General features: G+C 33.0%; 1 protein-coding gene across 1 annotated transcript; it reads right to left on the reverse strand.

Annotated features, from left to right (window-relative positions):
• Positions 1-1,776: 1,776 nt before the first annotated feature.
• On the reverse strand, positions 1,777-19,322 carry LOC107919259 (protein DETOXIFICATION 18-like). The gene is made up of 7 exons (XM_016848755.2): positions 19,042-19,322; positions 18,430-18,974; positions 18,145-18,231; positions 17,979-18,035; positions 2,309-2,547; positions 2,094-2,212; positions 1,777-1,908 (listed from the first exon to the last, which is right to left on the reverse strand). The coding sequence occupies exons 1-7, from the start codon at positions 19,297-19,299 to the stop codon at positions 1,777-1,779; spliced, it is 1,437 nt and encodes a 478-aa protein (XP_016704244.1). The 5' UTR covers positions 19,300-19,322.
• Positions 19,323-25,246: the final 5,924 nt, after the last annotated feature.

The following is a 25,246-nucleotide window of genomic DNA, read 5'->3' on the forward strand; positions in this document are numbered from 1 at the left end:
CACGTGTGTCACCATCTGCTTGATTTATCAATTTATTTTAACGGTCAATGTGCTTAATAAAGGAAACTATTAACGGAGGGGCTTAATTAATAATTTTAGTTAACGGTAGGGGCTTAATTAGGTGTGAATTCAATAAGGAGCTTAATTGATTTCTTTATTATATTTTTTAAGGGCTCTTTGTACATATAAACCCTTTTTTTTATTAGATTTAATCCCTTTTTTATTTTTCGTACAGATCATCACACGTCGTGGGCACAACAGCTTTTTGTTATGTAACTTGATTATTTCGAACGATAATTTTAGATATTTCATTCATTGTAGGATCGACCCTACTTCCTATACTGTTATTTATATAGTATTTAGGAATAGAAATTAATTTTTTTATATATTTAAAGTAATATGTTTTTACAATATAAATTGATCAATTGTTGAGAATATTTTACCCTTAAAAAAAGAGAAATAAATAATAACATTCATACACTTTCGTGGTGTTGATTGGCCTTATACAAATATAGTAGTGTTTTGATTGAGGAAATATTTCTATTAAGATGTCTACTAAATCAAGTATGTTAGAATTACCTTTTTTATAATATATATGATTTCTATTAAGATGTTGACATTTCAATTACATTAAAATATTAAATGTTGACGTGTAATTATATAATTGGTGACACTTGTAACTAAACCAACTATGTTAGAACTAGCTGTTTTCATTTTTATTCTCCTTGCATATTTTAATTCAATTACAATATTTAATTCATGTTTAAAAGGTTTTTAAAAAATAATATGTAACATTTACTAATATTTTAAGCAATTGATGAATCCTCAACTTTTTAAAATATAATATACGCCTTAATTAAAATGTCTTTTTTTGACTTATAATGTAGGCCATAATTAACATGAGAATTTGATTTAGCTTTTAATATATAATTTCAATACTTTTTTTTATAGGAAAAGAAATCATAGCATTATTAAAAGATATGTCTATTAAATAATTAATGCATAATGAAGATTTTTTTATTTTTAAATTTTTTTAAATAATTGATAATTACTTGACAATTTTATAATATAGTTATAATTTTGCATATCATAATTTAAGGAAATTTTACTCGGTTTTAAAATTAAAAATTAGAAAGTCTTTCATTAATAAGAAAATGGATGTATAAATCAATAAATACATTATAACGCATTTTGCTGGTGAAGTGTTGCGTGATTAGAATGAGAATTGAATCTTGGGGTTGAATCACTATTTGGTGAAATGTACAATTTTTGAAGCTGAACTATGGGGTATTTTGGTTGGTATACTCATTTTGCTTACTAAAGGTTTTAAAAGGGTTACAAGGATTATGAGAGCCTTACAAGGTAGTGTGAGGGTTCAACGGATTACGAGAATTAAAGGACAGTGATGGATCATGTATGTTCCTAGGGAGGCCAATCTAGTTGTTAGTTTGGCTAAGCCGAGTTTAGGATAATGACGTCCCTAATAAAATTTTAAAAGTAACGTAACAAGATAAAGATGGTGGTACTTTTGAATAATTTAATTTGATGTAACTTTGTTGTTTGTTTTAAAAAATAACACTAAAAAATTATAAATATGTTAGTAAACTATGTTAAATATTAACATAATGACTTATCAAATGAGACATTCATAATAATAATTTTTTATAATTAGGGAAAAGAGCACTCATGTTACATAATGACTTGCATGCAATCGTATCTTCAAGTGAGTTAAGTAAATACATATTCAAATTTAAATAGAAAACATACTAAGAGAAATTAAACAGAAAGTTGAGTTTCACTATTATTCTTTTCTAAAAGATCAATGTTTGCCCATTTTTTATAAAATGTAATTAACATAAGGGTGCAAGCTTGACAGCATAAACCACATATTAAGCCTATCCATAAACCCTGAATAAATCACAAAGAAAATAATTAGTCGTCCAAAACTTCAAAAATATAATAAAGAAAACTTGATTAACATCATAAGTCCGTCATTTTTATTAACTAATGATCTAAAAATACTAATGAAGAAATAAAACTGTTTATAAAAAAATTGCATGAGATTTCTCTATTGGGATTCATAATTTCCTTACCTGAACATATAGATGAAACTTGAATCCAAGAACAATCGCAATTGGCATGCCAATGAAATAGAAAGACCCCAAATTAGCCAATACTGTCACACGTTGCCAACCACATCCCCTTACAGCCCCTGCAACCTCACAAGATCGATGGTTTTAAATTAGACTCATAATTTCAAACACGATACGTGAACATGTACATGTGAATTGTTGGATGTATTTCGAACCTGATAAGACACCTTGTATGGCATCAACCGCTATTGAGGGGATGAGCAACGGTGTCATCTCTGCAAATTTTTTGTTTATGGAATGGCTATCACTAAAGAAACCAGCCCAAATATCATGTCCCAAGGATAGCGATACAACAACTGCTACTGCAAGAAGGATGGAGAGCTTGAGGGTCACTACCATGGCATGCTTTGCTTGGTTTGGATTTCCTGCCCCTAGTTCATTTGACACTCTTGTGCTGGGAAACAAACAAAAATTTCCCATTATCTCATTAATATTTGTTTTATACTCTCATCCCAAGATTTAAATAATGGTGGTGTTGATACACAGATGGAGAAGGAGGAGAGGGGACGGTGATAAGGAAGGCCAGTTCTGTTAGAAATCAAACCCACTCCAAGCATAATCTAGAAGCATGAGACGTGGAGCAATTTTGTGCCATGCAAAGTGCTGAAATTTTAGCCATACAAAGTGCTCCATTATTGAGATGTTTTGTGGCTGGAAATTAAGTGGATTAATAGCCACATTTGTTGTCACTTTATCAGCCTATAAATAGAGGCTTGAACTTGTGTTGTAATGAAGAAAAAATGAGAAGAAAAAAGAAATAAGAGAAGCAACGTGAGTGAGAGTGAGAAGGTTAGCAAACCTTGAGTGAGTTAAAATCTAGCAGCAGCTAGACTATCTAGTCATTGAGAAAATATTTGTAATCTTCGTATTGTAATATATTGAGTGTGTAATAAAAAGTAAATTTTCGGCCCATCACGTTTCCAACAAGTGGCATCAGAGCTACGGTTCGGAGCTTGGTTCGGAGTTCGGTTCGTGTCCGGTTCGTGTCCAGTTCGGAGTACCTTTGGTGTTCATCTAACAAGTCGATATGGGCGACGTAATTCAGCTACAAGTTCCACAATTGACGAAGACAAATTATGGAAATTGGAGCATTCGAATGAAGGCTTTGCTCGGTTCGCAAGATTGTTGGGAGATCGTTGAAAAAGGATACATCGAGCCCGGAGATGCCGCTACAGAAGCAGCTTTATCAAATGACGCTAAGAAGGCGTTACGAGAAGCACGAAAGAAGGATCAAAAGGCCTTGAATAGTATCTTTCAAGGTATGGATGAATCAACCTTCGAGAAAATATCAGATGTGAAGAACGCGAAGAATGCATGGGAGATTTTGCAAAAATCATTTCAAGGTGTAGAAAAAGCTAAAAAGGTACGCCTTCAGTCACTTAGAGCTGAATTTGAAATGTTAAAAATGAAGAGCTCCGAGAATATCGATGACTATGCCAATCGTGTAAAATCGGTGGTAAATGAAATGAAACGAAATGGAGAAACTCTTGACGAGGTAAGAGTGATGGAGAAAATTCTACGGTCACTCACACGCAAATTCGAGTACGTAGTCGTTGCCATCGAAGAATCAAAAGATTTGTCAAAGATGTCGCTCGAAGAACTTGTGGGTTCTCTGCAAGCCCATGAGCAAAAGATGAAGCTAAATGAAGATAGTGAAAATCTTGATCAAGCCTTGCATAGCAAGTTGTCCGTCTACGACGGAGAAACAAGTAATAATTTTAGCCAAGGAAGAGGAAACCGCAGAGGATACCGTGGAGGCTACCGTGGTGGAAACAGAGGAGGAAGAGGATCACGAGGACGTGGAAATCAATCATATGGGAGATATCAAGAAAATAAAGATTATCAAACATCCAACCGTGGACGTGGATCTAGAGGTCGTGGCCGAGGCAGATTTCAAGAAAATAAATCTCAGGTACAATGCTACAACTGTAACAAGTATGGACATTTCAGTTACGAGTGCAGATCAACACACAAAGTGGATGAAAGAAACCATGTAGCAGTCGCAGCAGAAGGCAACGAAAAAGTGGAATCAAGTGTCTTTCTCACTTACGGAGAAAATGAAGATCGCAAGAGAAGTGTGTGGTATCTCGACAACGGTGCAAGCAACCACATGTGTGGAAGAAAGGAGCTGTTCACAGAATTAGATGAAACAGTTCATGGAAAAATAACTTTTGGAGACAACTCACATGCAGAAATCAAAGGAAAGGGCAAGGTTGTTATAACACAAAGGAATGGAGAGAAGAAGTACATCTCAGACGTTTACTACGTACCAGCTTTGAAGAGCAACCTGATCAGTCTTGGTCAACTCCTAGAAAAAGGATATGAAGTTCATATGAAAGACCGCTCACTCGCCATCAGGAACAAAAGTGGAGAATTAGTTGTTCGAGTTGATATGACGCGAAATCGTCTTTTCACCCTCGACATCGAGTCTGGAGAAGTAAAATGCATGAAGACGGATCTGAAGAATGAATCATGGTTGTGGCACTTAAGGTACGGACATCTCGGATTTTCTGGCTTGAAGCTGTTGTCGAAGACAAATATGGTGAATGGATTACCAAGTATTAATCATCCAGATCAACTGTGTGAAGCCTGTGTCAAAGGAAAGCAGCATAGGCAGAAATTTGAAGTAGGAAAATCTCGAAGAGCTAGAAGACCATTGGAAATTGTACACACCGACATATCTGGTCCGTACGTGTGATAGCCCGAAATAGGGCCTAATCGGAATAGTGGTTTCGTAACCACAAATCCGAAGTGAAATAGTTTAATTTTATAAATTTTTATTAGTTACTGATTGATTGAAATATTGTGTGAAAATATGGATAGGAAATTTTAATACTTTAGTGCTTAATTGAATTTTTAGGACTAAATCGAGAAAAATGCAAAGTGTGTCTAATTAGTGATTAAATGACTTAATTGAATTATTGCATGAAATTGGAAGTGTTTATGTGGCAATTAGACCATGAATTAGTGTTGTGGACACAAAAGGGTATTTCTAGAAAAATATCTAAGTAATGGGTCAAGGGCATTTTTGTCCAAATTGAACAAAAGACAAAATAAAGATGAAAACAAGTGTTCATCTTCTTAAAATCAGACGTTTGCTGCCAAAAAAATTCATGTCACCATAGCTAGGGTTCTTGAACTTCCTAAGCTCAATTGTAAGTGATTTCTTGCCCCGTTTTTGATTATTTTCGTATTTTTATGCTTATTGAAGCTTGAATTTCATGTTTCTACTATTTAATTTAAATGAAATTAAAGTTTGAAAATTTACCCATTCATGATATAATTGTAAATTGATTAGTGATGTTAGATAATGAATGTTTGAAGTGTTAATTACAAGTTTTACTAGATGAATTTTGATGAAAATGTTGAAAAAGGGCTAAATTGTGAAAGATGGTAAAGTGTGCATAAAGTTGTGATTTTGTGAAATTGAGGGCTGTTATGAGCATGAAATATGATTTAGTGAAGTTTGAAATTTAAAAATTTAGTGAATTTTATTTTTACGAGCTTAGGGACAAAAGTGGAATTTTTGAAAAGTTTCGGGGAAAAATATAAATTTGCCAAAATGTTGTGTATGAATTGTATTTGAATGAAATGTTGATAAAATGTATTAAATTGTGTTAATATAGATCAAGAAAGAAGAAATAGTGCAAGTGATCGGGGAAAAGAGAAAGTTATCGACTAAATTACAAAAATAGTCGTTTTGCATCCGAGGTAAGTTATATGTAAATAATAGTTATATTTGTATAAATTGTGAATTATATTTGATATGTGGATTAATATTGAATGTGGAAGGAAAGTTGTTCATGAATTATTCAAGTGATAAAGTGTTGAAAATAAAGTGTTAAGTGTAAATTCCCGGTTGAACTTAGGAATAGAATTGGATACAAGTGACATGTCACTAGAGACCAGTGTTACAGTGTTACAGTGAGTCCCGGGTGCTGGGTGATCTAGCATGTGTTGCAGACACCTGACAGCTTATGTGAGCAGACCCGTGGACATTTCCAGTGTTATTGATCAGTGGTAGCTTCGGCTACATTTCAGTGGTAGCTTCGGCTACATCCAGTGGTAGCTTCGGCTACATATCAGTGGTAGCTTCGGCTACATATCAGTGTGGCACTTATGTGCTAAATCTCTACGTATCCGTGTATATTCCAAGTGTTCAACGGGATTAATAATGAATTAAAGTGAATATGAAATGTTAAGTGTGAAAATGTATATGCAAGTGAATTGGTAAGATTGTGTATGTGTAAGTGATTGAAATTGCTAAGAAATATTTTGATTAGTTATATGTTAAAAGTGTTAATTATTAATTGAGTAATTATTGTTTACATGTAACTTACTAAGCTATTTATAGCTTACACATCTCTTTCTTTCCTTTGTTTTATAGTGATTTGAACTTGATCGAATAGTGGACCGTCGGAGCTCGTATCACACTATCATAACCATCTCGGTATTATGTGCTTTTCAAAATGTTTAAACTATGGCATGTATAGAGTCTTAATCATCTTGAGCATGTTCAAATGATATGGCTAAGATTAGCTATTGAAATGGTTAGTAAAGATTATGTTTTGGTATTATGTATGTGTAAATGGTAACTAATTCAAAGAAGCAGTTTCTTTGACAGCAGCAGTGACGTGAATGTAAAAATTCACCATAAATAGTAGAAATGGAATTAGAGAGTGAATTATATATGGAATTAAATCTTATCAAGTCTATTTTTATATGAAAGAAACTATGTAGGAAAAGGAATTCTGTATTTTGAGATATTTGAATTTTAGTGAGATAGGGTCAGAATGGTTTTTGAAGTCCCCTGTTCTGACTTTGAAAAATCATTATAAATTGTACAGAAATAATTATGGGTCATAATTTATATGTGTAGATTTCTTAGTGAGTCTATTTTCAAAAGAAAAAAACGATAACCTTATATGTATTCTGTACAAAGAGATAATTGATTTTTAGTGCCGAGAGGTCAGATCTGTCGAGCTGTGAAACAGGGGATACTTTAATGAATAAACTGTACTAATTGGCCAAGTCAAAAATTCTGAAAATTTTATGGTAAGTAGTAATATGAGTCTAGTTTCAGGGAAAATTTACGGATTTAAATTTTGAGTTCTGTAACTCGAGTTATAATTAAATTAGTGAAAGTCACGCAGGTAGACAGTTTTGTTGTGAACAGTGAATTTAATTTTAAAAGTAATTTTTTTATGCTCCGAATTGGTAAGTTAAATTGGATAACATCTCGTACTCGATTCCGGCGACGGTCTCGGGTAAGGGGTGTTACATTTAGTGGTATCAGAGCTACGGTTTAGTCGATTCTTGGACTAACGTAGCGAGTGTAATAGACTATCTATACATGCCATAATTGAATAATGATGGTGTGACGACTCCTGACATCTTAAAATGTTTTTTTTATAGTAATGGATTCTAACCGAGATACAGCTGATGATGCTCAAAGTAATGTACCTGTTGAAAGTCGATTTGAGACTCAGGGTCAAGGAGATGAGGCTCGAGAAGCTTTTCTCCAAATGATGAACAATTGGTACACTGAGTTTGTTAGAACTAATCCTAATGCTCAACCTCCTCCGCCCCTCCTATTCCTCAAGCTGTTCCCATAGCTCCTCAACAAACTGAAGTGTTAAAATTGTCAAAGCCCCCAGTGGACAAAATTCGAAAGTATGGAGCCGAAGAGTTCCGAGCTAATGTAAATGATGATCCTGAAAGAGCAGAGTTCTGGCTTGATAATACCATCAGAGTGTTGGATGAATTATCTTGTACTCCAGAAGAGAGTCTCAAATGTGCTATCTCATTGTTGAGGGATTCAGCTTATAATTGGTGGAAAACCTTAGTGTCAGTGGTGCCTAAAGAGAAAGTTACATGGGATTTCTTTCAAGAAGAATTCCGAAAGAAGTATGTGAGTCAGCGTTTCATTGATCAAAAGAGAAAAGAGTTTCTTGAATTGAAACAAGGGCGCATGACGGTAGCCGAATATGAGCGAGAATTTGTCAAATTAAGCAAGTATGCCCAAGAGTGTGTATCTAATGAAGCTACATTGTGTAAAAGGTTTGAAGATGGATTAAACGAGGATATCCGATTGCTAGTGGGAATTCTTGAAATTAAAGAGTTAGTGGTACTAGTTGAAAGAGCTATCAAGGCTGAAGGATTGAGCAAAGAGAAAAGAAAGGTGGAAAGTGAAGCAAGAGATGAAAGAAAAAGATCAATGGGCAAGCCATTTCAGTCTCAAGCGAAGAAGTTTAAAGAAATGAATACTCGATCGAATGTTTCTAGTGTGAATTTTCAAAGAGATCGAGGAAGACAATATTCAGGTTTTAAAGCTCAGGCAACTTCTATGGCAAGTACAGGTAGTGTTAAACCTACTAGACCGGAATGTCAACATTGTGGAAAACGACATTTGGGGGAATGTTATTTAATCAGCCGAGCTTGTTTTAAATGTGGATCTCAAGATCATTTTGTGAAAGATTGTCCGGAAAGAGAAGAGATAGAAAAGTTTCAGAATGTGAGATCGAGCAGTGTGACTACTAGAGGAAGACCACAGAGAAATGTGGGGATTGGAACTAGTGGTAGAGGCGTAACAAAAGACACGACTGTAAGATCTGAAGTGGGAGCTCCAGCAAGAGCTTATGCCATCCGAGCTAGAGAGGAAGCATCTTCTCCTGATGTGATCACTGGTATATTTTCTCTTTACGACACTAATGTTCTTGCATTGATTGATCCTGGTTCTACTCACTCGTATGTATGTAGGAATTTAGTGTCTGATAAAAATTTGTGTGTTGAATTGACTGAGTATGTGATTAAAGTGTCGAATCCTTTAGGCAAGCATGTGATAGTTGATAAAATATGCAAAAATTGTCCTTTGATGATACAAGGTCAGTGTTTCCCTGCCAACTTAATGTTGTTGCCATTTGATGAATTTGATGTTATTTTGGGAATGGATTGGTTGACATTACATAAGGCCAAGATAGATTGCAGTCAGAAAATTCTTGAGTTGAAGTGTGGTAGTGGTACAGTTCTTCGGGTTGAAACAGATAAGTCAAATGTGATGCCAATTGTGATTTCTGCCATGTCTGCTCAGAAATGTTTGAAAAATGGTTGTGAAGCATATCTTGCTTATGTGTTGAATACAAAAGTGTCTGAAACAAAGATCGAATCAGTGCCAGTGGTATGTGAATATTTAGATGTGTTCCCAGAAGAGTTGCCAGGTTTGCCTCCGATTAGAGAAGTAGAGTTTGGTATTGAAGTAATGCCAGGTACTGCTCCAATATCGATTGCTCCTTACAGAATGGCACCAACTGAATTAAAAGAATTAAAAATGCAATTGCAAGAGTTGACGGATAAAGGATTCGTCAGACCAAGTTATTCTCCGTGGGGTGCTCCCGTGCTATTTGTGAAGAAAAAGGATGGGACATTGAGATTGTGTATTGATTATCGTCAACTTAATAAAGTGACAGTAAAGAATAAATATCCATTGCCCCGAATAGATGACTTGTTTGATCAGTTAAAGGATGCCACAGTGTTTTCCAAAATTGATTTGAGATCCGGATATTACCAATTGAGGGTTAAAGAGTCAGATGTGCCAAAGACTGCTTTCAGAACCCGGTATGGTCACTATGAGTTTCTTGTAATGCCTTTTGGTCTGACTAATGCTCCAGCTATTTTTATGGATTTGATGAATCGAATTTTCCGGCCCTATTTGGATAAATTTGTTGTGGTGTTTATAGATGATATTCTTATTTATTCCCGAAGTGAAGTCGAGCATGCTGAACATTTAAGAATTGTGCTACAAACGCTGCGAGAAAAGAAATTGTTTGCTAAATTTAGCAAAAGTGAATTTTGGCTTAGTGAAGTTGGATTTTTGGGACATGTTGTCTCGGGAGATGGCATTCGAGTGGATCCGAATAAGATATCGGCAATAGTTGAATGGAAGCCTCCAAGAAATGTATCTGAAGTTAGGAGTTTTCTGGGCTTAGCCGGATATTATCGTCGATTTGTAGAAGGTTTTTCGATGATAGCTTCACCGATGACAAAATTGTTGCAAAAAGATGTTAAGTTCGAATGGACCGAGGAGTGTCAACAAAGTTTTGAGAAATTAAAGAAGTGTTTAACTGAGGCACCAGTGTTAGTGCAACCTGAGTCAGGAAAGGAATTTGTTGTTTATAGTGACGCGTCATTAAATGGGTTTGGATGTGTATTGATGCAAGAAGGAAAAGTGATAGCGTATGCTTCTCGACAATTGAAACCGCATGAACGAAATTATCCTACCCATGATTTAGAGTTGGCTGCTATTGTCTTTGCTTTGAAGATTTGGCGTCATTATTTATATGGTGAGAAATGTCGTGTTTTTACAGATCATAAAAGTTTGAAATATGTTATGACACAAAAAGATCTGAATTTGCGGCAAAGAAGATGGTTGGAATTGTTGAAAGATTATGAACTTGTAATAGATTATCATCCGGGAAAAGCCAATATAGTTGCTGATGCTTTGAGCAGAAAGTCTCTCTTTGCTTTGAGAGCTTTGAATACGAGATTAACATTGACTGAAGATGGATCATTGTTTGCAGAGTTAAAAGCTAGACCATTGTTTCTTCAAGAAATTTGTGAGGCTCAGAAAGTGGATAATGAATTGCAAAGAAAAAAGACTCAGTGTGCAGTGGACGATAATTCTGATTTTCGGATTGATTCAGATGGATGTTTAATGTTTCATGACAGAATATGTGTTCCGAAAAATGTTGATTTAATTCGGAAAATTTTGCAGGAAGCACATGATAGTCGGTTGGCAGTTCACCCCGGTAGTGTAAAAATGTACAATGATTTAAAGAAATTATATTGGTGGCCGGGTATGAAACGGGATATCTCTGAGTATGTGACAAAGTGTTTTGTGTGCCAACAAGTAAAAGCTGAACACCAAGTACCTTCAGGGTTACTTCAACCTATTATGGTGCCCGAGTGGAAGTGGGATAGAATTACTATGGATTTTGTTTCCGGATTGCCATTGTCACCGAAAAAGAAAGACTCAATTTGGGTAATAGTTGATCGATTGACTAAGTCAGCTCATTTCATTCCTGTGCGAATGAGTTTTTCACTTGACAAGTTAGCTGAATTGTATATTGCTGAGATAGTTCGATTACATGGTGTGCCTGCGTCTATTATATCTGATAGAGATCCACGGTTTACTTCAAGGTTTTGGAAGAAATTACAAGAGGCATTGGGTACTAAATTGAATTTTAGTACAGCATTTCACCCCCAAACCGATGGACAGTCTGAAAGAGTAATTCAAGTGCTCGAAGATATGTTGAGATGTTGTGTATTGGAATTTGAAGGTAATTGGGAAAGATATCTACCTTTGGTGGAGTTTGCATATAATAATAGTTATCAATCCAGCATAAAAATGGCACCTTATGAAGCGTTGTATGGACGAAAGTGTCGGACTCCATTATATTGGACTGAACTTAATGAAAATCAGTTACATGGAGTCGATTTGGTAAAAGAAACTGAAGAAAAAATGAAGATAATCCGTGATTGTTTGAAAGCTGCATCGGATCGACAGAAGTCGTATGCGGATTTGAAAAGAAAAGAGATTGAGTTTCAAGTGGGTGATAAAGTATTTCTGAAAGTGTCTCCATGGAAGAAAATTCTGAGATTTGGCCGTAAAGGTAAATTAAGTCCAAGATTTATTGGTCCGTATGAAGTGATAGAAAGAATTGGTCCAGTGGCTTATCGATTGTCTTTACCACCGGAATTGGAAAGAATTCATAATGTGTTTCATGTTTCTATGTTGAGGCGATATCGATCGGACCCATCACATGTGATTTCACCGACTGAAGTGGAAATTCGATCGGATATGACATACGAAGAAGAACCGATTCGAATCTTGGCACGAGAAGTGAAACAGTTGAGAAACAAAGAAATTGCTTTAGTGAAAGTGTTATGGCAACGACATGGGGTGGAAGAGGCAACATGGGAAACTGAGGAGGCTATGAGGAAACAGTATCCCAACTTATTCACTGGTAAGATTTTCGGGGACGAAAATCCCTAAGGGGGGGAGAATTGTGATAGCCCGAAATAGGGCCTAATCGGAATAGTGGTTTCGTAACCACAAATCTGAAGTGAAATAGTTTAATTTTATAAATTTTTATTAGTTACTGATTGATTGAAATATTGTGTGAAAATATGGATAGGAAATTTTAATACTTTAGTGCTTAATTGAATTTTTAGGACTAAATCGAGAAAAATGCAAAGTGTGTCTAATTAGTGATTAAATGACTTAATTGAATTATTGCATGAAATTGGAAGTGTTTATGTGGCAATTAGACCATGAATTAGTGTTGTGGACACAAAAGGGTATTTCTAGAAAAATATCTAAGTAATGGGTCAAGGGCATTTTTGTCCAAATTGAACAAAAGACAAAATAAAGATGAAAACAAGTGTTCATCTTCTTAAAATCAGACGTTTGCTGCCAAAAAAATTCATGTCACCATAGCTAGGGTTCTTGAACTTCCTAAGCTCAATTGTAAGTGATTTCTTGCCCCGTTTTTGATTATTTTCGTATTTTTATGCTTATTGAAGCTTGAATTTCATGTTTCTACTATTTAATTTAAATGAAATTAAAGTTTGAAAATTTACCCATTCATGATATAATTGTAAATTGATTAGTGATGTTAGATAATGAATGTTTGAAGTGTTAATTACAAGTTTTACTAGATGAATTTTGATGAAAATGTTGAAAAAGGGCTAAATTGTGAAAGATGGTAAAGTGTGCATAAAGTTGTGATTTTGTGAAATTGAGGGCTGTTATGAGCATGAAATATGATTTAGTGAAGTTTGAAATTTAAAAATTTAGTGAATTTTATTTTTACGAGCTTAGGGACAAAAGTGGAATTTTTGAAAAGTTTCGGGGAAAAATATAAATTTGCCAAAATGTTGTGTATGAATTGTATTTGAATGAAATGTTGATAAAATGTATTAAATTGTGTTAATATAGATCAAGAAAGAAGAAATAGTGCAAGTGATCGGGGAAAAGAGAAAGTTATCGACTAAATTACAAAAATAGTCGTTTTGCATCCGAGGTAAGTTATATGTAAATAATAGTTATATTTGTATAAATTGTGAATTATATTTGATATGTGGATTAATATTGAATGTGGAAGGAAAGTTGTTCATGAATTATTCAAGTGATAAAGTGTTGAAAATAAAGTGTTAAGTGTAAATTCCCGGTTGAACTTAGGAATAGAATTGGATACAAGTGACATGTCACTAGAGACCAGTGTTACAGTGTTACAGTGAGTCCCGGGTGCTGGGTGATCTAGCATGTGTTGCAGACACCTGACAGCTTATGTGAGCAGACCCGTGGACATTTCCAGTGTTATTGATCAGTGGTAGCTTCGGCTACATTTCAGTGGTAGCTTCGGCTACATCCAGTGGTAGCTTCGGCTACATATCAGTGGTAGCTTCGGCTACATATCAGTGTGGCACTTATGTGCTAAATCTCTACGTATCCGTGTATATTCCAAGTGTTCAACGGGATTAATAATGAATTAAAGTGAATATGAAATGTTAAGTGTGAAAATGTATATGCAAGTGAATTGGTAAGATTGTGTATGTGTAAGTGATTGAAATTGCTAAGAAATATTTTGATTAGTTATATGTTAAAAGTGTTAATTATTAATTGAGTAATTATTGTTTACATGTAACTTACTAAGCTATTTATAGCTTACACATCTCTTTCTTTCCTTTGTTTTATAGTGATTTGAACTTGATCGAATAGTGGACCGTCGGAGCTCGTATCACACTATCATAACCATCTCGGTATTATGTGCTTTTCAAAATGTTTAAACTATGGCATGTATAGAGTCTTAATCATCTTGAGCATGTTCAAATGATATGGCTAAGATTAGCTATTGAAATGGTTAGTAAAGATTATGTTTTGGTATTATGTATGTGTAAATGGTAACTAATTCAAAGAAGCAGTTTCTTTGACAGCAGCAGTGACGTGAATGTAAAAATTCACCATAAATAGTAGAAATGGAATTAGAGAGTGAATTATATATGGAATTAAATCTTATCAAGTCTATTTTTATATGAAAGAAACGATGTAGGAAAAGGAATTCTGTATTTTGAGATATTTGAATTTTAGTGAGATAGGGTCAGAATGGTTTTTGAAGTCCCCTGTTCTGACTTTGAAAAATCATTATAAATTGTACAGAAATAATTATGGGTCATAATTTATATGTGTAGATTTCTTAGTGAGTCTATTTTCAAAAGAAAAAAACGATAACCTTATATGTATTCTGTACAAAGAGATAATTGATTTTTAGTGCCGAGAGGTCAGATCTGTCGAGCTGTGAAACAGGGGATACTTTAATGAATAAACTGTACTAATTGGCCAAGTCAAAAATTCTGAAAATTTTATGGTAAGTAGTAATATGAGTCTAGTTTCAGGGAAAATTTACGGATTTAAATTTTGAGTTCTGTAACTCGAGTTATAATTAAATTAGTGAAACTCACGCAGGTAGACAGTTTTGTTGTGAACAGTGAATTTAATTTTAAAAGTAATTTTTTTTATGCTCCGAATTGGTAAGTTAAATTGGATAACATCTCGTACTCGATTCCGGCGACGGTCTCGGGTAAGGGGTGTTACAGTACGACATTGAATCACTCGGTGGAAACAGGTACTACCTAACTTTTATTGATGATTATAGCAGAAAATGTTGGGTTTATTTTCTCAAAGCAAAATCGGAAGCCCTAGAAAAATTCAAGGAGTTCAAAGCAATGGTGGAAAAACAGAGTGGTCGATATTTGAAGATACTCAGATCCGATAGAGGAGGCGAGTATACTGCAAAGCTTTATGAAAGTTTCTGCAAGGATCATGGAATCATTCATCAGTTAACAGCCAGACGCACTCCACAACAAAACGGAGTTGCAGAAAGGAAGAATCGGACAATTCTGGATATGGCAAGAAGCATGATAAAAGGTAAACACCTTCCGAGAACTTTCTGGGCTGAAGCCGTTGAATGCGCAATTTATCTGTTGAATCAATGTCCAACAAAAAGTGTAAGACACAAGACACCAGAAGAAGCATGGAGCGGTCACAAGCCAAGAGTTGGACACCTCAAAATTTTTGGATGCATTGCATATGCACACGTTCCTGAGCAACAGAGGAAAAAGCTTGACGATAGAGGAGAGAAGTGTATCTTTATAGGCTATGACAAAAGAAGTAAGGCCTACAGACTTTATAATCCTCTTACTAAGAAATTGATTATCTCAAGAGATGTCGAGTTCGATGAAGCGGATTACTGGAGATGGAGTGAAGAAGAAAAGAAAGTGGAAGGATTATTTTTCAACGAAGACGACAATGATGTCATCAACCAAGAAGAACAAGGCGATGATCAAAGTCCTGGTACAACAGCCCCTTCGTCACCAACCAGCAGCAGCGGAAGCAGCAGCTCAGATGAAGCACCCACAAGAACACGGAGTTTCAACGACATCTACAATTCTACGGAACCTGTAGAGACGCAGTTCGATTATTCACTATTCTGTCTAATGACAGAATGTGATCCAGTGACATACGAAGAAGCAATTGAAGACAATAAATGGAAGAAGGCCATGGACGAGGAGATTGCTGCAATAAGAAGGAATGACACGTGGGAGCTAACAAGTCTGCCAGAAGGACATAGCCCGATTGATGTCAAGTGGGTGTACAAGACGAAGACCAACAAAGAAAGAAAAGTAGAGAAATACAAGGCAAGACTAGTCGCCAAAGGCTACAAGCAAAGACAAGGAGTGGACTATGATGAAATATTTGCTCCAGTCGCAAGAATAGACACAATTAGGCTTCTCATAGCGGTCGCAGCACAATACAAATGGAAAATCTATCAGATGGACGTCAAGTCTGCATTCCTGAATGGCTACTTGGAGGAGGAAGTCTACATAGAACAACCACCTGGATATAGCATACAAGGAAAGGAGGACAAAGTCTACCGATTGAAGAAAGCTTTGTATGGATTGAAGCAAGCCCCAAGAGCATGGAACACAAGGATCGACGAGTACTTCCGAAAAAATGGATTCATCAAAAGCCCGCACGAGCACACCCTGTACACAAAGAAGAATGGATATGGAGATATCATGATCGTATGCCTATATGTGGATGACATGATCTTCACCGGAAACAATCCAGGTATGTCTGATGATTTCAAGAAAGCTATGACTAAAGAATTTGAAATGACAGATATCGGTGAGATGTCATACTTTCTTGGAGTCGAGGTGAAACAAATGCAAGATGGAATTTTTGTCTCTCAAAAGAAGTATGCGGAGCAGATTTTGAACAAGTTCAAAATGAAGGATTGCAAGCCAGTAGTCACGCCAGCTGATCCAGGGATGAAGCTAAGTGTTGATTCGACAAGGGAGTCGATAAATCCGACGTTGTTTAAAAGTCTCGTTGGAAGTTTAAGGTATTTGACAATCACACGACCAGATATTACATATGCAGTAGGATTGGTGAGCAGATTCATGGAGAAGCCGAAGCAAGACCACTTAATTGCTGCAAAAAGAATTTTGAGATATATCAAAGGTACGATGAACCATGGTTTATTCTATACCCACTCACAAGATTCAAAATTAGTTGGCTACTCAGATAGCGATTATGGGGGAGACTTGAATGATCAGAAAAGCACTTCCGGATATGCATTCCACATCAGTTCCGCAGTTTTTTCATGGTCGTCAAAGAAGCAACAAACAATTGCTCTCTCAACATGTGAAGCAGAGTATATGGCCGCAGCAACTTGTACATGCCAAGCAATGTGGTTGAAGAATATTTTGGGAGAAATAGGTGTTTCAAATGAAGGTCCAATTACCATCTACGTTGACAACAAATCCGCTATATCACTTGCCAAGAATCCGGTGTCGCACAGCCGAAGCAAGCACATCGATACGAAGTATCATTTTATCCGAGAACAAGTGAAAAACAAAAACGTGGAGTTGGTCCATTGCAGGACAGAAGATCAACTGGCAGATATTTTCACAAAGCCGTTGAAAGTGGAGACATTCAACAAATTCAAAGAGAAGCTCGGTATGAAAGTTGGGTTTGAGGGGGAGTGTTAGAAATCAAACCCACTCCAAGCATAATCTAGAAGCATGAGACGTGGAGCAATTTTGTGCCATGCAAAGTGCTGAAATTTTAGCCATACAAAGTGCTCCATTATTGAGATGTTTTGTGGCTGGAAATTAAGTGGATTAATAGCCACATTTGTTGTCACTTTATCAGCCTATAAATAGAGGCTTGAACTTGTGTTGTAATGAAGAAAAAATGAGAAGAAAAAAGAAATAAGAGAAGCAACGTGAGTGAGAGTGAGAAGGTTAGCAAACCTTGAGTGAGTTAAAATCTAGCAGCAGCTAGACTATCTAGTCATTGAGAAAATATTTGTAATCTTCGTATTGTAATATATTGAGTGTGTAATAAAAAGTAAATTTTCGGCCCATCACGTTTCCAACAAGTTCATCCATTTTAAGATTGAGAGTTGAAAATGTTGAAAGATTCTGGTAAAGGTGGTAAGAGCTTAGTGTATTAGGGTTTTGAGTAGAGAGAGTTCCCTTATACATTTGGATCTTTATAGGAGAATAATGATTTTATCCAATTATGCCACTCAGTGGTTCTTTTTGTCTTAATGGAAGATCCAATCAAATCTAAATTGAGGTAGAGATATAACAAGTTACAAATACATTATTACCATAATTATTTTACATTTTCAGTTTTTTTATAGGTATATACTGATACTTACAGAGTAACATGGATGGAAATCAATTGAAAAAACTAACCTTGTTGCAGCACTGAGGCCGATTGTGATCATAAAGGCAATGGCTTCGGTATTCACACTAGAGGAGATGATATCAAAACAAACAAAAGAAATCCACCATGTTTAAGCCTAGTAAAACTGGATAAGAAAAATATATGATGAAAGAAGAAAAGAAGAGAAAAGCTTACCATATTGCAACCAATGAAGTTGATATTTCTGAATTTGGCATCAAACCAGCTAAGACCACAAGAATCTCAAAAGCCCAGACCTCCAAACTAGCAGAAGATCAGTTCAAACATTAAAAAAAAAAAAATATGGTTCGCATGTTACTAAGATTTGAGTGTGAATGTTAAATATAAATATGTGTCTAACATGACAATGTTCAAATTCCTTTTTTCAAATATTCATGCATTTGGATCAACATGGATATCGAATATAAATAGTATAAGGAAAATGAAGGGTTGGATGCTCACCAAATCATTGCTGCAGAAGGAAGAGCTAATTTGGAGTTCCGTATGATATAACGAAATGATTCAAAAGAGAATCCGGTCCATGTGTTGTGAAATTTGTTGGCGAAAAGAACATATAGAGCTAATAAAAGAAATGATATCGATATTGAAACTGAAGCCGCCATGGGAGCACCTTTGTAACCAAGACTTGTCTTGTTTACCAAACTGTAAACAATCCCGAAATGGATACCCAATGGAACGACAGAAAATACGACCAAAGGTATAACAATGCTTTGTGTCTGAAGAAACCTCAATATGTTTTGAAGAAAACCATAAGCAAATAAACCAGGAATCAAATACTTCATGTAAACAGCAGCAGCTCTCGAGATTTCAGGATCTTGGTGAAGCAAAACAAGGATTGGCTCAGTGAAGGACCATAAAACCGATATGATAATCGAGAAAAAGAAGGAAATAATGCAAGAAGCCTGAAGGTAAATTCCCAGCATTTTGTACATTTTTGCACCAAATCCTTGACCACAAAGGGTCTCCAATGCTCCACTTAAACCTGTCTGAATTCACAAAAATTTTGAGACGAGAACATGAAAAAGCAGATTAAGGTTTAAACTAAGTGGTTACCATGAAAGCAAAACCAGTAACAGTGGCCCATGAATTGGCAAGCGTTGAACCAGCAAGCTCGACCTCACCAAGGTGGCCAGCAAACATGACAGAAACCATAGTAATTGAGAAGTAAAAAACATTGGATAACACCATTGGCACTGCAAACATTATTTGAGTCTTAGCCTCTGCCAAATCCATAACTTTTTTCCAACACCTTCCATTGGTTCCTTCTGGTCTACAGCCATTAGCACCCTCTACATTCAATGGACTTTCCATTATTGTAGTTTTAAAGGAAAGATTATCTCGCTTCTGAGATGGATGGTGTTCATTACATACTACATTATAGAACATCAGGTGTTGTGAGTTTTGCATTGTGGTCCTTGTAGAATATAATATTTTCATTTTACTGCATTGAATTCATTGCATTTATATGATTATACTTTTATGTTGCACCATATTAAAATAAAGAAATAAAATGAGAAATTAGAAGTATTTCTGGGAGTTCAAAGAGTTTACTTCTAAGATTATTATTATTTGATACCTATAAAAAATTCCACAAGTTACTATGATGACATAAGTCCTTAAAAATTAAAAACTGTAAAAATAAGTAAATAAGACTCCGCGGTTAAATTATAAATATATGCGGTTTTTTAAATTAGGATTTTAGGTTTATTTATTTATTTATTAGTTTAGTTTTTTTAGCGAGTGAAAACGCAAAATTACTAATTTAGTTTTTTTGGTTTATGGTTAAATGTTAGTGCTTTTGTCATTAAATCTCAAGTTCAATTCCTCTACTGCTTATATTTTTATTTTTTATTTAATGTTATTTCAAGTTTCTTTATTATTTAATTTTTAATTAATATTTTTAATACATTAGCTTTTTTGGTTAAATGGTTAGATAATTGTGATTTCATGTCCCAAGTTAAATTCCTTTTATAAATATTTTAATATGTATTTTTTATTTTATATTGTTTCTAGATTTTTTATTTTTACTTCTTCTTTTTAATTAATAAATCTTTTATTTATAAATTAAATAACTATTGCAAATATCATTATTTTTAGTAAATATATGTGCATTATTATTGAAAATCATTTTTATATGTGTAATATTTATTTTTATATGAGTGTAGTAAATTTCAGTATTATATATTTTTGTATGTATATTTGAAATATTTCACATATGAAAATATTTGAAATGGTAATGATATTTGAAATAATTATTTGATTTCATAATATTAGAAATCACCATACTCACAATATAGGTGGAGAAAATAAATATTATATATAAAGAAATAGTTGATGTTTTTAAAAAGTAATATTTGATTTTATAAAAAGATGAATTAAAAATAAAACAACTTGAAAAAAATATATTTATTAATTAAAAAAAACTTAAAACAACATAATTATTATTTAATGTGTCGAGAAACGAATGAATATGTGAAAGATTTAGTACAAGAGTTCGAATTGACTCGTAACATGAAAATTTTAGGATTATTTTATAGTTATTTCTATTAAGACTTCTTATATTTTTAAGTTTATCATATTTTATTTTAGAATTTATTATTATTATTATTATTATTATTATATATTTAGGGAGGAATAGTAGGGGGCGGCACTTAGGGCCCCCGACCTTTTTAGTTTTAGGGTTAATATATTTATTATATATAGATAAATTAGAAAGATGAGAGGTGGCCAAAAGTGGCGCACAGCCATTATTGTTTTTATTATTAAAATAATTTTAGCATATTTTAATTTATATATACAATTAAAAATTGGTAACGAAGCAATTTTAGAAAACATGTGTCACCAATAAGTGGTTCACAAATCATGCTCTAATTTTATCAAATCATATTCATTTTGGAAATAGTTATACCATTTTTTTTAAAGAAAATAGTAGTGTAAACTGTAAAAGACACTCAAACATTTTCAAAAAAAATAATTAAGCCCTAGTTTTTTTTTTCACTCAATTGTGTACTTAACTTTTAAAATGCATTAAAAATATCCTCAAACTTCTTCAAGAAAAGCAAGGGTGCTTTTTTTTTTCACTCATTTGAATTGAACTGTTAAATGCATCAAAAAAGCCTTTTGACTGTTAACTTTAACAGTTAACTATTAAATTTAACTATCCCTAATTTTTTTTTCAGTTAGAGACACCTTGTGTCACAACAATGGTGTGACATGTGGCAAAAAAATATAAAAAACAAAAATCAACAAAAGTTATAAAAATATTAATTTTTAATAAAAATTAAAAAATAGAAAAAATTATAAAAAAAATAAAATTTTATAAAAATCATAAAAAAATCAAATGCATCAAAAAGGCCTTAACCATTAACTTTAACTGTTGACTGTTAAAGTTAACGACCCTTAGTTTTTTAGTTAAAGTCATCATGTGTCGCAACACAGTGTAACATGTGGCGAAAAATGATAAAAAATAAAAATCAATAAAATTTATTGAAAAATTATAAAATAATTCTTTTAATACAATAATTTTTTATGAATTTTATATTTCTTCACATTTTTTTATAATTTTCTTACGACTTTATAAAATTTTATAATTTTTTTCTATATTTCTATATATTTTATAATTTTTTAAGATTTTATAATTTTTATAATTTTTTAATATTTTTTTATAGTTTTATTAGAATTTAATAATTTTTATAACTTTTATTTATTTTTATTTTTATTTTTATTTTTATTTTTATTTTTTATCATTTTTTGCCACATGTCACGCTGTGGTTGTGACACGTGGTGGCTTTAACTAAAAAAAATTAGGGACGGTTCAAGTATCCAATTGAATGTAAAAAAATGTAGGGGCTTAATTGTTTTTTATTAATCAGGGCCTTTTTGGTGCATTGTGAAAGTTCAAGTACTCAATTGAGCGTTAAAAAAAAGCTAGGGACTAATTGTTTTTTTTTAAAGTTTGAGGGCCTTTTTTATGCATTTTGAAAGTTTAAATACCCAAGTGAGTACAAAAAAAAGTAGGGGCTTAATTGCTTTTTCTGAAAAAGTTTGAGGGCTTCTTACACCCTTACGCCAAAATAGTATTATTAATAGGAATCATGAACAATAATAATACAAAGACATGTCGTATTGTACAAACGATAAATCAATTATTACAAACTAATGCACAAATGTCATGTCTATAGAATAATCTAAAAAAAGACAAATTGATAGTAATTGCAACATTAGAATAATTCAAAAACAGATGCATCAACTTGACCAAATTGTTAAAATTGACATCTTAACCTCACAATTATCAAATCATCCTAACAATTAACATCGATTAACTAAGAAAAAACTATCAAAGATGATGAATATTGAGTAACTAAGAAAAAAGCTACCAAAAGCCAAAAGCCCCAAGAGACCCATCGCATAGAGATGCACAAAGTCAAGTCTCAAATAGTCTATCCTCCTCTTCATCTCATATCTATTACCGTCTTTATAATGTATCATGATAAAACCTTTCGAAAATAGTTCCTAATAGATCTTGAAGCACTCTTATATAAGAAAATCCTAAATATACATCAGAGTATTACTAAAAATTAAAAGTAATAATAAAATCACAAGAAAATAGAGTAGATAAAACAAAACCATGAAAAACATTGACAAAATAAAACCACGAAATTGTGGATAAAATCATGATAATATGGACTGAAATTAAAAAAAAAAAAGGCAACCAACCTAAAAGTGGACACTATCATTGACGAAGTGAAGATTTAATTTGAAAAAGATTAAGCTAATGAAAAAGAAAAAAAAGAGAGTTTTCGTTTAGAAGATCAACCCATGTTAAATAAAATAAAGACATTAATATGCTAGAAATTAAAACAATCAACTTGCACGGATTTAAAGTTCTTTCTTTAATTTAATAACATATTAAAATAAACCTTGCTTTTTAATATATTTAATAGAATCAATCCATATAATTTTTGGATTAATAACATATTAATCGGGTAATGAAAGATTCTCCAAATTTTCATTTTTAAATATATTAATTTAAATTTATAAATATATTTATAATTTATAATTTTAAATATATTTTAAAGTATAAACCAATCCATATAATTAAAAAAAATTATAAAAAGTATAAAAAAGTATTAAAAATTAAAAAAAACTATTTGTCAAAGTTTATTTTGGAATTATTTCTTAAATAATTATAAAAAATTATTTAAAATTGTTGTAAATCCATGTAACCCTTAGAGAATGAATGTTAATAACCCCTAAATTCATTATCTTGTAACCCATAAATCATTTATAGGTTACCTTAATGTTGGCTCTTAATGCTTCGTAATTTATGGTACTTGAAGCCCTATATATAAATAGAGGGCATGTACAAGCTTATTGTATCCTAAGTGGAAGTTGAATCATCCTTTCATTTCTTTATCTTTCTTTCTCTCCTAATCTTTGTATTCTTTTTTTAGTTTTATAATACGTTATAAACATGAGCCTCTACAAGTTCATAGTGAAGTTTATGTCATTGCGACTATATATAACTTGCCCGTAAAGCTCCCGTTGAACTATATACAGTATATGTAGTTTCATCATTATTTTAATTTGTTCATCATATTTATATAAAAAGAGAAATATTCAAAGCATACAAATCAATTTTATATACATATTATAATGATAATTATATATACATTTTTTAAGGTTACTAAAAGAAATTTCGATTATTTCAATTTGTTTTATGTTATTATTATGACTATTCCTCTCTATGCCAATATTTGACATACATATTCTTATTCCACAAATTTGGTATATATATTTGGATTGTTTTACTATTGAGAATGCTTATTATTTTACTAATTTTTTAGTGATTATAATGTCAAATCTTGCCAAACTTGAATATACGGCCCTAGATATCTCAGGCAAGAATTATTTGTTATGGATGTTAGATGCTGAAATTCACCTAGATGCTAAAGGTCTATGAAATACTATATTAATAGATGAAGAAGCATCTAATCAAGGTAAGGCAAAAGTAATGATTGTCATCCATCATCATCTACATGAAAGATTAAAAGTGGAATATCTTATTGTGAAAGACCTTATTGAGTTGTGGAATAATCTAAAAGAACGATTACCATCAAAAAATGGTATACTCCCTAAAGCTCGTTATGATTGGATGCACTTACGGTTGTAGGATTTTAAGACTGCAAGTGAATACAGTTCAAAACTTTTCAAAACTAGTTCTCAACTGAAATTATATAGAGAAAACATAACTGATGAGGACTTATTAGAGAAAACCTTTTTAACCTTTCATGCTACTAATGTGCTCTTGCAGCAGAAATACCTTGAAAAAGGTTTTAAAAAGTATTCTGAAATAATTTCATACCTTTGGTGGCTGAACAAAATAATGAGTTGATGAAAAACTATAAAATTTTTCCTACTAGTTCTGTATCGTTCTCTGAAGTGAATGTAGCAGTACACAATAATTATGAAAATAGAAAATACAAAGGTCGTGATCGTGGACATAGTGGGGGGCGTGGTTGAGGACGTATTAGTAATCGTTATCATGATGGTCATAACAGTGGTACTTCTAAGCACTAGAAAAGGAATAAAAACAAAGTACAAAAAAGAGGTGATCAAAATAATCCTTCAAATATTGTTGAGAATTTATGCTACTAATGTGGTATGAAGAGACATTAGTCACGTACCTATCGCACGTTTGAGCATTTAGTGAAACTTTATTAAGCGTCCATTAAAAGGAAGGAAAAGAATATCGAGAGAAATTTTATATCCCAAAATGATGAAATAGTGGCAAAATATGAAGATATTCATTATGATACAAAAACTAACCATACCTACAAGGATGATGAATTTCATGGCCATAACGATATAACTCACCTAGATGTAGAAGGTTTCTTTGAGAATCATTAGAAATGTTTGTTATTTTGGCATTTTTATGTTTTTTTATGTATGTTTTATTTTCTTGCATAAAGAATAAGTTATATATATATTCAATAAATATTTGCAATGTTTCTTATGTTATATTTTGTTAATTTTTAGGAAGAATATGAATATTCAAAAAAATTTTGTTAGACCCAAGATCAATGGAGATATGTGTCTTGTAGATAGTGCTACAACACACATAATACTCAAAGATAAAAAATATTTTTCTCATTTGACCATAAGTGATGCCCATGTTAATACAATATCGGGTAGTTCAAAACTTATTGAATGCTGTGGAAAAGTTATTATATTATTACATAAAGGGACAAAATTTGTC

Source organism: Gossypium hirsutum, chromosome D13, assembly GCF_007990345.1.
Source record: "Gossypium hirsutum isolate 1008001.06 chromosome D13, Gossypium_hirsutum_v2.1, whole genome shotgun sequence".
Lineage (NCBI taxonomy): Eukaryota > Viridiplantae > Streptophyta > Magnoliopsida > Malvales > Malvaceae > Gossypium > Gossypium hirsutum.